The 13,272-nt window shown below is 57.3% G+C and overlaps 1 protein-coding gene and 2 pseudogenes across 1 annotated transcript, besides 8 other annotated features; all 3 read left to right on the forward strand.

Moving 5' to 3' along the window:
• Positions 1-1,712: a mobile genetic element.
• Positions 1-2,969: a sequence feature (areas merged during assembly that could not be assigned to a particular haplotype. This can correspond to areas where the two haplotypes were merged or to regions with more than two copies in the genome that were merged during assembly.).
• Tc00.1047053506459.10 (mucin-associated surface protein (MASP), putative) lies at positions 2,783-3,859 on the forward strand (the record flags this gene model as incomplete). The annotated part of the gene is made up of 1 exon (XM_815292.1): positions 2,783-3,859. One exon carries the CDS (start codon positions 2,783-2,785, stop codon positions 3,857-3,859), a length of 1,077 nt encoding a protein of 358 aa, XP_820385.1.
• Positions 2,970-3,595: a sequence feature (areas merged during assembly that could not be assigned to a particular haplotype. This can correspond to areas where the two haplotypes were merged or to regions with more than two copies in the genome that were merged during assembly.).
• Positions 3,596-3,745: a sequence feature (haploid, non-Esmeraldo-like haplotype).
• Positions 3,746-5,032: a sequence feature (areas not merged during assembly with more than two copies in the genome that could not be assigned to a particular haplotype).
• Positions 5,033-5,952: a sequence feature (areas merged during assembly that could not be assigned to a particular haplotype. This can correspond to areas where the two haplotypes were merged or to regions with more than two copies in the genome that were merged during assembly.).
• Positions 5,126-7,285, forward strand: Tc00.1047053506459.30 (annotated as a pseudogene).
• Positions 5,953-13,272: part of a sequence feature (areas not merged during assembly with more than two copies in the genome that could not be assigned to a particular haplotype) that runs on past the window's edge.
• Positions 7,715-7,737: a sequence feature (AT_rich).
• On the forward strand, positions 9,078-13,103 carry Tc00.1047053506459.40 (annotated as a pseudogene).

The following is a 13,272-nucleotide window of genomic DNA, read 5'->3' on the forward strand; positions in this document are numbered from 1 at the left end:
ATAGCGGCCCCGCAGGTAGTTATGCAGCCAGCGTTTGGTTTGAGGCCAAGGCGCGGGAGTCTGTCAAGCATGCCGAATAAATTCCCATTGTCAATGGTGTCGAACGCAGTCGGAAAATCAATCAATGCTACGAGCGAGCGATGGTGACGAGGGCGTCGTGTGGGGCGCTACCTCCAGGACTCTCATACTCCACAGCGCTGGACTCATTCAATCCACGGTAATTTTACCAATAACAATTGTTATCACGTCCGATGTTGAACGCGAAGGTGTAAAGCCAAATTGACGTGGGTGGTGCGGCAATAACGCTGATAGACGGCGGTGAATCATTCTTTCGGTTTAGTAACACAGAGAGCAGCGTGATAGGTCTGTAACTCTCTGGGCGGCATGGATCCTTCCCAGGTTGGGGAATGGGAATGGTGTCCACCGTATTCCAGGAGCCAGGCAGACTGCCATTTGCGAAGGAGTTGTGGATCATCGTTCTAAGAGTGCCGCGCGCAACGGGCCCGAGATGGTGCATGAACTCATTCGACATGTTGTCGTGGTCAGGGGCTGAGCCGAGCGAAGAGTTACGGATGGCCACGTCAGGTACATACGGCGTGAGAGGCCGATCCATTTCCCAGTCACCAGGAAACAAAGGAGTGCAGCGAGCAGCAGCAGCAGCAGTATAATGTAATGTGGCACGTGAAACCGCACAAAATGACGAACAAGCAGATTTGCCTGTTGCCGAGGCAGAGCACAGACGCGGTCCGAGGATCAGTTCGGAGCACCACCGATTCCAGGGGATGAGGGTGCGGCGCCGCCACGCCGCGGAGATATCGCCAGCTCGGGCTGGATGAGGCCCCAATTTTTTCCGCGCGGGCTTCCAGAAGCATAGCGAAGCTACGGCGTAATGTTTGATTTTAGTCCTCCACTTTTTGGATGAATTCGGCTCGAAGCAGGCTGTCTCCTGGCGAGGCGACGTGTGTGCTTTGTGTGCTGCTTCGGCGGCGGGCTCGGCTTGTTCCATTTCGTTCGTCCAGATTGTTTTGGGCTGTCGCGGCTGCCGCGCGGGATATGGCGCTCAGCTGCTCGTAAGATACCACTGCGAATTTCCAGACATGTGGACGCGGCGGCAAGGAGTGTTTCACACAACGATGTAAAAGCAGGCCAGTCCGCTTTGCGCAGGGCAAAAGTGGCTTTCTCCCGCCGAGGCAGCGTGTTGGCTAGTCGCGGAGCGCCATCATCCATCCCCACCGAGTAAGATATTAAGCAGTGGTCCGAGTCCATGTAGGGGGCGAATGTCCAGTGGGTGACACGCAGTACGCGATACGCAGCCACGTCAGGGAATGAGACATTACGATTTGTGATCCGCGTTGCCTGCGCCGGGTCATTTGCCAGCTCGAAATCCATGTCAATTAGAGTAGAGGACAAATCCTCTCCTCCGGTCGTTGAAGGTGTATGACTGTCCCAGAGTCCATGATGTAAATTCAGTTCGCCCGCGATCATCGCTGCGGGCCTGAGCGACGAATGGCAGTAATAAACGAAGAGCTCTGAACGGTTGCTGTGCGAGGGCTGTAGAGATTCACCGCGCAGATGCTGGGAAATCCCTGTGGAGTTGCACGGAGAGCAATGGTCTCCAGGAGGTCTGTGCCAGGGAGCGTCAGGCGCTCGCACGGCAGAGAGTGGCGCACCGGAACAGCAACGCCACCACCGCGCCCAGTGCGGCCTGAAGAAAGCTATTATGGCCGGTTAGTTTTGCCGCTGTGGCAATTCGAGTATTTGTTTCCTGGAGAAGAACGATGTCAGGTGGACGCTGCTCCAGTCGCGCAGCAGATGCAATCTTTTTTGCGGACGAGAGGCCTGCAATGTTGAGCTGCCAATTAGTGATGTAGCCATCCTCCTCGGTGCCATGGTTCTTGTGGACTTCACCGCCACGGGTGACATCAACGGAGTGGCCGCAGCGAAACGGCCGTGCAGTTTTGCCCGACAGTCTGCAGGCAGACCGCTTCACCTCCCCGCACCGGGCATGGCGTGGAACCTTCTCGAGGGGTGGAGTCGTCTTGGTCTCCGTCGTGCTCGCAGCAATGCACAGCAGCGGAGTTCCTATACGCAGCCAGAGCCCCAGCACCGCGAAAAGGTGCGACTTCATCGCTGGGGCTTAAAGAATGTTGTAAAGGACCTCATTTTAATTATTTTTTTTCTTTCTTTTGCTGCTTGCGTTTTATTGGAATAATAATTATCTTTGTGTTTTCCCAATGGCTGTTTGACTGCTCTACACATCATTATGAGTGACGTTTTTTCCATCTTGTTTTCTTTCCTGTCCAGTCGCTGTGTCGGCCTCACTGCTGTGCGTGCCACGGACTGCACGTACGAGGACTGAAGGAACACGCCGGATGCCGGATGAATTATAAGGGATTTTGTGTGGGCTGGTGGAGCAGCAAGATCTTTTCTTTTTTTATCATATTATTTTCTGCTATTTTTGCGGGGAAGATGTATACACAAACACACGATCGTCTATATTGTGTTGCATGGCACATGAAATAAAATTGCGACCTAATCTATTTTCTTCATCCTTTCCGGTGTTACTGCCGGACTATTAACCCAGTTTTTATTTATTCTTACTTTAATTTCTGATTTACGGCGCGCTGTGCATTTTTTGACGTTTATTGGTTTACTGTTTCTCATGAAATGCGTGCTGCTGCTGCTAGGATGGCTGTGTGAATTGTTTCTTTTGTTTTTGCTTTCACTCTGCGTTGACGTGTTGTTAGTTTGTGCTGAAGGCTGCACGCAAGTGACAGGAGTGATGGCGATGATGATGGCTGGCCGTGTGCTGCTGGTGTGTGCCCTCTGCGTGCTGTGGTGCGGTGCCGGCGGTGGTTTTGGTGAGGAGACAGCAGGTCGTGGGAGTGGTGCTGATCTTCCGCTGGAATCAAAAGGACTTGTAACTTCTCCAGAAAGCTCCCAAGGCTTACAAGGTGGAGCACCAGGTGGAGAAGGAAATTTAACTCCCGTAGTTATACATGAAGCTGATGATGATGATGATAATGGAAAGACAAAAGCGGAAAAAGAAAAAATTAATGAAAGGCAGAGTGTTCAAGGAGGAACAATTGCAATAGGCTCAGATTCCAGGGAAAAGATTTTAAGTGGCAGTGGGAAGAAAACAGGCCAGCCAATTTTATCTGCAAAGGGCATTTCTCCCTCCGGCAGTCTGGAATCAAATGCCAATCCTACGCAACCTGAAGTTGAAGGAACGAACACCGAAGAAAATACACCTGCAGCAGGGAATCCACTCACAACAGTTAACGGAGAGCAAACAGTTCCTGAGGGTGTTGCGGGAGTAAATCTTCCATCACCTCCAGAAGAAGGTGTTGATTCCCACGAACAGAGTGGCGAAGACACCACGAGTGAAGGCGAAAAAAATGTTCCGTCGCCTGAGACCACGGCCACACCACAAAGCCACCGAGACGAAGGCTCAGAAGGGACTGGGGAAGATACAAAAGCAACGACAGTAACTCCAAACACAACTGATGCGACGAATACACAGAGCAGTGACGACAGCACCGCGGCAGCTGCAGCTGTGCAGCCTGAAGATGGAATGGAAAGTAATCCGGCAAAGAATGATTTGAGCCCACCATCCACTGAGGTCGCCATACAGCTCAGCACGGCTCCTGATGCTGAAGGCGCATCAAACAGCGAGGAGAATACGAAATCTCAGAGTGCAGGAAATCCAAATGTAACAATCGCCACCGCCACTCAAACAAATCATACGACGAAGCCTGGCGACAGTGACGGCAGCACCGCGGTCTCCCACACCACCTCCCCTCTTTTGCTTCTTCTTGTTGTTGCGTGTGCGGCTGCGGCTGCGGTGGTGGCCGCGTGAGAGTGAGTGTGAGAGAGCCGTGCACCGCCCGCACACACACTCGTCCTTCTCTCTCTGTGTGTGTGTGTCCCCTTGCATGGACTCTCGCCCTCACCTCACCCCACGAAGCACACACATAATGTGCCCACTGTATATATGCATGCACGCCCATGCAGCCCGTTGGTGCTCTCTTTTGCAGCACACGCACCGCTGCCGTCCTGCCTGGCTGCATGGGCGGAGCACCGTAACTGTTTCTGTTTTGTTTTTATTGCATTGAGTGGGCGACCTCTCTCTCTCTCCCTGTGTGTGTTTTGCTCTACGGGAGCAATGAGAGTGTGTGCGCTGGTCGTCCCACGCTTTATCTTTTTTTTTATTGCTTTACTTGTGTTGTGGTTGAGTGCATCCATTCCGCGGCTGTGTGTGTGTGTGTGATGGTATGACTAATTTGTATGTGTGTTCTCCGTTTTTTTTTTTTTATGCCGTTGTTTTTGTTGTTTGTGGACTTTCTTGGGCCGCACAGCTGCCCTGCATCTATAGGCATTGACAATCACACAATCACAAGCACATGCCATTTTCCACACGATTTTGGCTGTGGTAGCCCTTTTGGGGAGGTATGACGGGAGCCTGTTATTTGTCGTGTTGCCGTGCTGCGAGCGTGTTTTTCTTTTTGTACTGTCGATGAGTGGCGTGGCATTGGCGGTTTACGGGATGAGTGTGTATTGATTTGCGGCGAGCAGCTTTGCGTGCCAACGTGTTTCTCCAGCTGTTCATACGCCTGCGGTGGATTCTCCGGCTGTCTGGGGTGATGTGCGGCTATGGCGGTTGAGGAGCGGGTGTGCTGGAGGATACAGCAGTAAAATGACTGGCGGAAACGCGTCGGTGCTGCAAAGGACCGTTGTGCTCTTTTGCATCTCGCTGGTTGTTTGTTTTTGTGTGTGGGTGTTGCTCGGTGTGTGCTGACGCGTGAATAACGACACACCCGCCGTGACTCCTGCTGCTGCTGGTGGTGGCAGTCGCCGTGTGTTCCCGGTGCACTGTTCTTCCGTCTCGTTCCGTGTGTCTGTGTGCGTGATTTGTTGTTGTTGGGAGTGACTGCGGCGGGGATGATGGCGCCACTCACTGTGGATGGCGGTGCTCATTCTTTCACCCATATTTTATTACCCTGTTTTTATTCATTTCTTTCACTCTCTTACGAAGAAAGAAAACTAGCGCTAAACGCCACTGTGAAATTCGAAGGCTCTGAAAGGACCAACAGCACACCGACCGCCCACACACACACATATTTGTATGCTCTCACGTGTTGCTGCAGTGCAGGCACCCCGCACACACAACCGTCGCTGTGTGACCGGATCCAGCGGAAGGAGGAGGGAAGGAGGAGAGAGTGAGCCGCAGAGGCCCAAGATGTCCCGGCGTGCGTTTACCTCTGCGGTGCTTTTCATCGTTGCGATGATGTGCTGCGACCTCTGTGAAGCTGTAGAGGCTGTGGGGAGTAAGTCAGTGGAAGTGCAACTGCAGCAATGGGTCGATATTTTTTTTCCGAATAAGACGCAGGTGCTGGCAAAAAATGGGTGTGCAAGTGGAGTGAAATTTGCGTTCTGCTCACCGTCTCTCGTCAGTACTGGTGGAGTGCTGATTGCCGTTGCCGGGGGCCGCACCAAGTATAATGACACCCACAAATCGGGTTGGCTCGATTCTTCTGATATTGTGGCGGGGTACATCAATGCTGCGGGGACGTGGCCGTCCATTGTCGCTGAGATCGCTAAGACGGAATGGAGGGCACAAGCCACCCTTGGCGGTTGGAGTGGCAAGGATCATGTGAGCGTTTGGTACTGGCCCACAACCATTGCGAAGGACAATAAGGTGTTTTTACTTGTGGGAGGCTATGAAGAGAAGTACGACGATTCTTTCGAGCATTGGGCGATGGACGACTGGGATATTCAACTGGTTGTGGGTGAGGTCACGCAGGCCACGGACATTCAGCACAGTAAACCGATCAGCTGGGGTGAACCCACATAGTTGTTACCACAGATCCCCCAAAAGATTAAAAGCGGCCTGAAGAAATTTGTTGCTGCTGGTGGCTCAGGCATCGTGATGGGGAATGGCACGCTTGTGTTTTCCCTGATGGCGACGAATAGAACAAATCGCCCTTTCTCCATGATCACTTATTCGACGGCGAAAAATGGTCACTCTCAAAGGGCATGTCTCCTGCCGACTGCTTTTACCCCCGCATCGCCGAGTGGGAGAATGGAAAGCTTCTCATGGTTGCTCTTTGTGGGAGTGGCCGCAAGGTGTCTGTAGTCGCGTGACATGGGGAAAACGTGGACGGAGGCCATCGGGACACTCCCAGGCGTGTGGACCAAGTCAAAACCAGGAGTTTCTTGGAACAGAACTTTCTGTGTTGGAGCCCTAATCACCGCGATCATTGAGGGAAGGAAGGTCATGCTGTACACCCATAAAGCTAGCCATCCCTTGGAAGCGAGTGAACCCAATGCGCTCTACCTTTGGGTCACGGACAACAACCGTACGTTTCATGTTGGGCCGCTTATTGTGGAGGATAATGTGGGTGAGACGCTTGACAACACCCTGCTGTACTCGGATGGTGCATTGCACCTTTTACAAGCGAAGGGAGACCATGAAAGCACAGCCATTTCACTTGCCCGCCTGACTGATGAGCTGAAGACGATCAAGTCCGTCCTCAATACTTGGGCACAGCTGGACGCCTCCTTTTCCGAGTCGTCCACACCCACGGCTGGTCTGGTTGGATTTCTGTCCAATACATCGTCCGGTGGCGACACGTGGAACGACGAGTACCGTTGCGTGAATGCATCCGTGACGAAGGCAGCGAAGGTCAAAAATGGTTTCAAATTCACGGGGCCTGGGTCCATGGCAACATGGCCCGTGAACAGCCGGGAGGATAACAGACAGTACAGCTTTGTAAACCACGATTTCACCCTTGTGGCGACGGTGACCATCCAGCAGGTTGCGAAGGGGAGCACTCCTCTGCTGGGTGCGGATCTGGGGGACGGTGCCAGCAAGAAGATCATTGGGCTGTCGTACAACATGAATAAAAAGTGGGAGACGGTGTTTGATGGGAAGAAAACGACATCGAACACCACTTGGGAGCTGGGGAGAATACCAGGTGGCGCTCATGCTGCAGGACGGCAACAAGGGCTCCGTGTACGTGTATGGTGTGATTGTGGGGAGCCCAGAGTATAACGACACTTGAGGCGCTGGGACATGAAATCACACATTTCTACTTTGGGTGCGACGAGGGAGACATCAACAGCAGCGTGACAGTGAAGAACGTCTTTCTGTACAACCGCCCACTGAGTGTCGGTGAACTAAAAATGGTCAAGAAAAGCGACGCCAAAAAAGGAAACGGTGACGGCTCCATGCGTGGGGGCGTCTCTCGGATGCTGCTGTGCGGCATTGTGGCCCTTTACTGAGAAATCGCGGTGAGGACTTCCTGCTTCCAGCGGTAACATATGCGTCTGTCCACGCACTCTTTTAAGTAATTGCCACTTTCTGCGGATGCACCGTTTATTTTATCTGGTTTTAATTTTATTTTACATCCCCTTCGCTGCGCAGAGCTCTTCCTCCATGTGGAAGCATGCTCTCCCCAGCACCGCGTTTTTCGTGTTGGTTTTTGTGTTTTTTTTTTTTTTTGTGGTCCGACAATTACGGGATCTACTCAGTGTTTCTTCCCCTCCCTTTTTTTTAATTGATCATGGGCGCTCTCGGCACTGTGTGCCACGCCGATGGCGCCGGCTAATAAAACAGACAATGGAATGGGGACACGAAACCACGCCGAGTGTCCCAGTGGAGTATAAATAATGTGTGGGCACCGGGGATTTAAACGGCTATAAAGAGTGTATCTTATTTATTTATTTATTTTTTATCTGCAGGCAAGACAAATGCACCAACGTGCAGTTTTTTTGTTTTTGAGTAAATGCATAATGGAAGACGGATTTATCTTTGTTTTTTTTTTTACTTTTCAGCATATTTCCTGCGACTTGCCACGGCGTGGGCGGCCGTGCAGTGTTGCGTTTCACCGTTTATCCGGTTTTTTGTTTTTTGACGCCCCGCTGTGGTTGTGTGCCCTCAGATGCTTTTTTTTCTTTCGTGACCGTAGGCAGCCACACACAACGACACCCACACGATATATGCAGTGTAGTTGTTTGCTTCTCTCGCACTCGGTGCTGGCGGTTGCGTGTGGCTGCCGATCCCCGTTGTGTTTTTGATGGAGGATGCGCGTGACGGCGTGGGTGGAGCGGCGCCTCGTGGAGAAGGAAGGCACCGACCGCTGCTGACGGTGACGGTCTTTGTTGCGGGTGGTCTGAAAAGAGGGCGTTGCTGGCGTCACAATCAACCGAGATGGATGAGGACCGCATCACCTCCATATTCCCTCTCATCATTCCCTCGTTCCACAGAAGCCACAGGCCACAGGCACCGTGCGGCAGCGGCGTGACCACCATCCGGACTTCTATGAGCCAATTGGACTGTGCAATCAATGTGGACCCTTGTCCCCCGTATCTGAGTACTGCCGCCGTGCTTTTTCCTTTTCTCCCAGTGTATGCCGTGCGCGTATGATGCCGCCGTTTGTTTAGCATCGCCGACCCACGTGAACGGGGAACGACGCGCTGACTGCTGGCAACAGACGCACTCGCCACTTCCTTGGACGTGCACTGTGGATGGCGGTTGCAACGCCGCCATATGTGTGCCTATCTCGGCCCTTTTTTGTCGTCCACGGCATCGGGACCGCACTGTGAAGGGGCCATTTGGTCTTAAGAGCAGTGCCAATGGTCACGTGCCCCCTTTCCTGGATCCTGCCGCTCGCTGCTGGGGCTGTGTGGGGCTGCGTGGGCGGAGGGAGGGCGATGGCGTCAGTGGCGCGATTGTGTCCGCGCGGCTTTGTGTTGGTGGCTGTGCATTGGTGGGGACTGTCTGTGGCCGGATGCCTCTTTGCGTGCCGCTGTGTTTATTTACTGTTCTAGCTGCTTCCTCGTTCTCTTCTGACCGTGCCGATAGGGATGCTTTGATTTGGCCAGCGCAACCATCGTTTTAAGGTGTTAGGGATTACTTGCTGTATCATGAATAGTAGTAGTGGGATATCGATTTATCGGGATTGTGTCGCTGGATTCGCCATCTGTAGGAAGGGATTTGCTAGGCAGGAGGAATGGTTGACGGTGCGACTGCGACACACCACGACGGACCCGTTGGTATCTGATTGGGTCGGTGGATGCGGTCTGCGGTGGGTGCGTGTCCGCGCGGCCGGCACCGTGTGCGGTGCAGGGCCATTGCGGCTGTGCGTGCGGCGCTGCTTGTGGCGTTGGTGCTGGCTGCTGCTGCTGCTGCGTGGATGCCCGCGGTGCATGCGGTGGTGTTGCGACTGCGGGGCGGCACGGTGGACAGAGCCATCACGGTTGGCCGCGCCGTGGACACGGTGCTGATGGACGGCGTGTACATCACGAACGGCGTGGCTGTGGTGTTTGACGTGCCGGCGATGCTTCCCGGCGCGCTGCGCATCGAACTGAGGGATTGTGTGTGCGACGGCGGTGCGCAGATCTACGTGCGGGGCCACAGCGGCGAGCCGGCGAGTGACCGGAGCCTGGAGGTGAGCGTGAGCGGGCTGTCCGGGAGCTACTGCTCGCTTGTGTTTGTGCACAACCTGCCGGCACACACGAACGTGACGGTCCGCGACTCGACGATTGTGACGCCTGGACCGGTGCGCTACTCCCAGCTGAGCGGGCTGACGGACGCGGTGGCGTCGCCGCTTGTGCTGCACGCGACGTCGCTGTTGCAGACGCAGCTGCGTGTGAGCAACACTTTGCTGAGGTCGTTGCACGCGGGCGGGTCGGCGGTGTACGTTGGCGGCGGCGTGGACCTGCTGTCGAGCGCGGTGGTGCTTGACGGCGTGTCGCTGGAGGCGTCGGGCGGTCCGACCGCGTCCGCGATGCGTGTGGCGTCCGCGTCGCGTCTCAGCCTGCGGAGCCACTCTGTGTTCTCCGTGACGAACGTGTCGGTTGTGAGCAGCGGCGGCGGCCTTGTGCTTGGAGAGCGCCTCGCGGTGTTTGATTCGGTGCTGCGCTTCGTGGGCGTCGAGGGGTCTGTCGCGTCGTCGCTGGTGCGCTGCGACGGTGGGACGGTCGGTGGCAGCGGGTGGCTGGACATGCACGACGTGTGGGCGGTGGGCGAGGCGTCGTCGGTGGCGTCGCTGTCGGGGGTGACGCTGAGCGGCGGCACCGTGTCGATTGCGTGCTGCGCTGCCACCGGCGCGACGCTTGTCTTCGGGCTGACGATCACGAGCGGCGCCGTGTCGGTACAGTGCAACCGTGCCGGCGGCCGGGTGCTGCAGAGCAGCGGCGACTACCGCATGGCCGGCTTGCCCTCCATGAGCGTGGTGCTGTGCGACGGCTGTGCGGCTGCGCTGGCGTGCTTCGATGCGCTGACGGCGTCGTTCTCCTACCGCGCGTGCAGTTGCCTTCTCGGCGGGTACGGCGAGGCGTGCATGCCTGTGGGAGCTCCCGCACTGCCGCCCGCTGTGGGCACTGCGTCGAGTGCGTTTTTCCGTGAGGGCGTGACGGTGCAGTCGGTGTTTGTTGTGCCTGCCGGTGCGAGCGAGGTGACGCTGCGCCACGTTGTGCTGGACCGCGTGAGTCCTGTGCTCTACGTGCCGTGGATGGCGCGGGACGGCGTGCGGATCGTTGTGCAGAACGTGTCGCTGCTGAACGGCGCTGTGCTGTACGTGATGGGCGGTGGAGCGTTGCGCGGTGCGGTGGCGGCGGGGAGCGACGAGAGCGGGCCGGTGGAGCTGTCGGTGTGCGAAGTGGAGGCGCTGAACGGTGCGCTTGTGCTGACCGACACGTTTCTCGCGGGGTCTGTGCTGACGGTGACGGACTCCCTGCTGGTTGCCACGAAGCCGACGCCACTTGTGTATCTTCCCGGCTCGCAGTCCTCGCCGTACGCACCGGTGCTTGTGCTGTCGGGCCTGCGGCTCGTGCGGTCCGTGCTGGTTGTGTCCGGCGTTGCCCTCGTGACCGTGGTGACTGGTGGGTGGACGGTGGTGGTGGACGGCGCCGTGCTGGAGCTTGTCGGTGGCGGTGTCGCGCTGGACGCGGCTGTGTTCGGTGGCGAATATGCGTTGTACGCGAGTGCGCGCGTTGTTGCGTCTGGGGGCGCTGTGCTGCGCGTGTCGGGGAGCCAGGTGTACGCCGCGCATGGGTTGGTGTTTGGCAGCGGGGTGGAGGCCAACGCGTCCGCCGTCGTAGTGAACGACAACGCCGGTGCGCTGACGGATGGCGCGCTGCTGGTGCTGCGGGGGTCGGCGTCTTTTGTGTCCGGGTCGTGGCTGTCGGTGCGCGGCAACAGCATCAGCGGCAGGCTTCTGTCGGTGCCGTCGTACCCGCGCAGTGCGGAGCTTGTGCAGAGCACGCTGACGCTCCATGGGAACGCTGGCAGCGGGCCCGTCGTTATGGACGGCACCGTTGCGCTTGGAGGCGCTGGCCGAAGATTCGTCGTGGGGTGCCTGACGCTCAACGGGCAGGCGCTGCGGCCGATGGACTACAGGTCCGCCGGCATCATCGGGGAATTCCGTCCCGTGGCGTGTGGCGTGTGCGACGCCGACGTGCGCTGCTTTGCGGCTGCGGCGAGGGCGATGTCGGGGTCGTGTCGCTGCCGCTGTTCTGAGGGCGGATACGGGCGCGACTGCCTGCCGGTGTACCTGCCGCACGTGGACGGGTGCAACCACACGCCTGGCATGCCACTGTTGAGCCACACGGCGACGATGACGGGGACGCGCAGCCGAGTGGGTTTGGCGGTCCGTGGGGAGCGATGCTGAGCAACGCGACGTGGGTGCGCAACGCGACGAATCCCTTCACCGTCCTGGAGCTGGCTGTGCCCGTGCACCGCGGTTACTTCATTGCTGCCGACGAGACGATAGTCATTCGCTGCGACGCTGTGGCGGTGTCTGGCGGCTGCAAGGGTGTGCTGCTTGGGTCCTTCACGATCAGGTCTGACACGCTGCCCGCCGCTGCCAGCGCCCTCTCGGCGATCACCGGCGTTGTTGCGGGTGCGGCGGCTGTTGCCGTGGTGGTGACCGGCGGGCTGGGCTCCATTCTGGAGATGCAGGCGCTCGGCGTGTTTGCGGGGATGTCATGCGCCTCGGCGCAGGAGCGCGCGAGCACCGTTGCGCTGCCGTACTTCCTGTCGGTGCTCGCTGCCCTTGACCCGCTGTGGATGGCGGTGGGCAACGCGCTGCTCGCCGCTGTGTTCGGGTGCGTGCACTGCGGTGTGACGGCCGCCTTCCAGCGGTGGCGCGGCGTGGACGCGGCGAGTGCGTGGGCTGCGATGCGCTTCCCGAGCCTGACGTACGTCGTGGCGCACGCGATGCACCTCGGCATCTTCTTTGGCTCTGTGCTCGCACTCGCGATGCCCGGCGCCCGCGTGCAGCACCGCGTGATCGACGTCGTTGGCGTGCTGTACGGTATGGCGTTCCCTGCTGGCGTGTGCTACTTGATTGCCCGCCACGTGGGCGCGAGCTTCACGAAGAACTGGCAGTTTTCTAGGAAGCCGCTGCACGAGCGCCTGCTGTACCCCGTCGGGTATTGGCACCCCGCGGCGCAGCAGCGGATGTACGGCAGCATGCTGACGAACATGAGGGGCAGCCGTGTGTACTGGTGCGTGTTCCAGCTGTCGGTGCTGTGTGTGGTGTGCCTGATTGCTGCTGTGCACCCGCCCCTGGGAGGCTGCCACGTTCAGTACTTCTGCATGGCGGCTGTGCTGCTTTCGGGCGCGGGCGTGGTTGCCTTCACGAACATGATGCGCTCGTCCTTCCTGACGGTGATGCACACTGCGAGCTTTGTGCTCCTTGCGGCGCTGTGCGTGGTCAGCGTGGCGAACCACCTTGCGCCGAGCGACGGCGGTGCGAAGGCGTACGCGGCGATCGTGCTGCTGCTGACGACTGTGCTGCTTGCGGTCACTGTTTACAGCGTCGTTGTGTGGTACGCGGAGGACCGCCACTGGCAGGAGCTGCGCGAGCCGCGGCGTGGAGGGCTGGAGGCGCTGCTGCGCGACGAGGAGACGCAGAAGCTCCACGAAGTAACTACATTGTCGTACGCCTCAGGCACCACCGTTTCGTCGTCGTACCGACCACCCGCACCGCCGTAGCAGCCCATGGCCGGTGACACCCGCTCAGACGTCCTGAGGCTGCCGGAATGTGCATCGAGTGCGAGCCTCAGCATTAATTATGCCCCTCTGGACAGGTGAAGTTGCTGCACTTGACGAAAAAATTAGCGCAGTTTCTCATTTTTGAGGTGGAAGGGCACCTCCCCCCACAGCAGCGTTACGCGGCGAGAAGACAAAAAGCCCCTCGCAGATGCGGCATAACGTGGATGCTTCTGGCGGATATCTTTTCTTTCCATTATTCATAGATTGAT

This window comes from Trypanosoma cruzi, genomic scaffold, assembly GCF_000209065.1.
Source record: "Trypanosoma cruzi strain CL Brener 1047053516559 genomic scaffold, whole genome shotgun sequence".
In the NCBI taxonomy this organism is placed as follows: Eukaryota; Euglenozoa; class Kinetoplastea; order Trypanosomatida; family Trypanosomatidae; genus Trypanosoma; species Trypanosoma cruzi.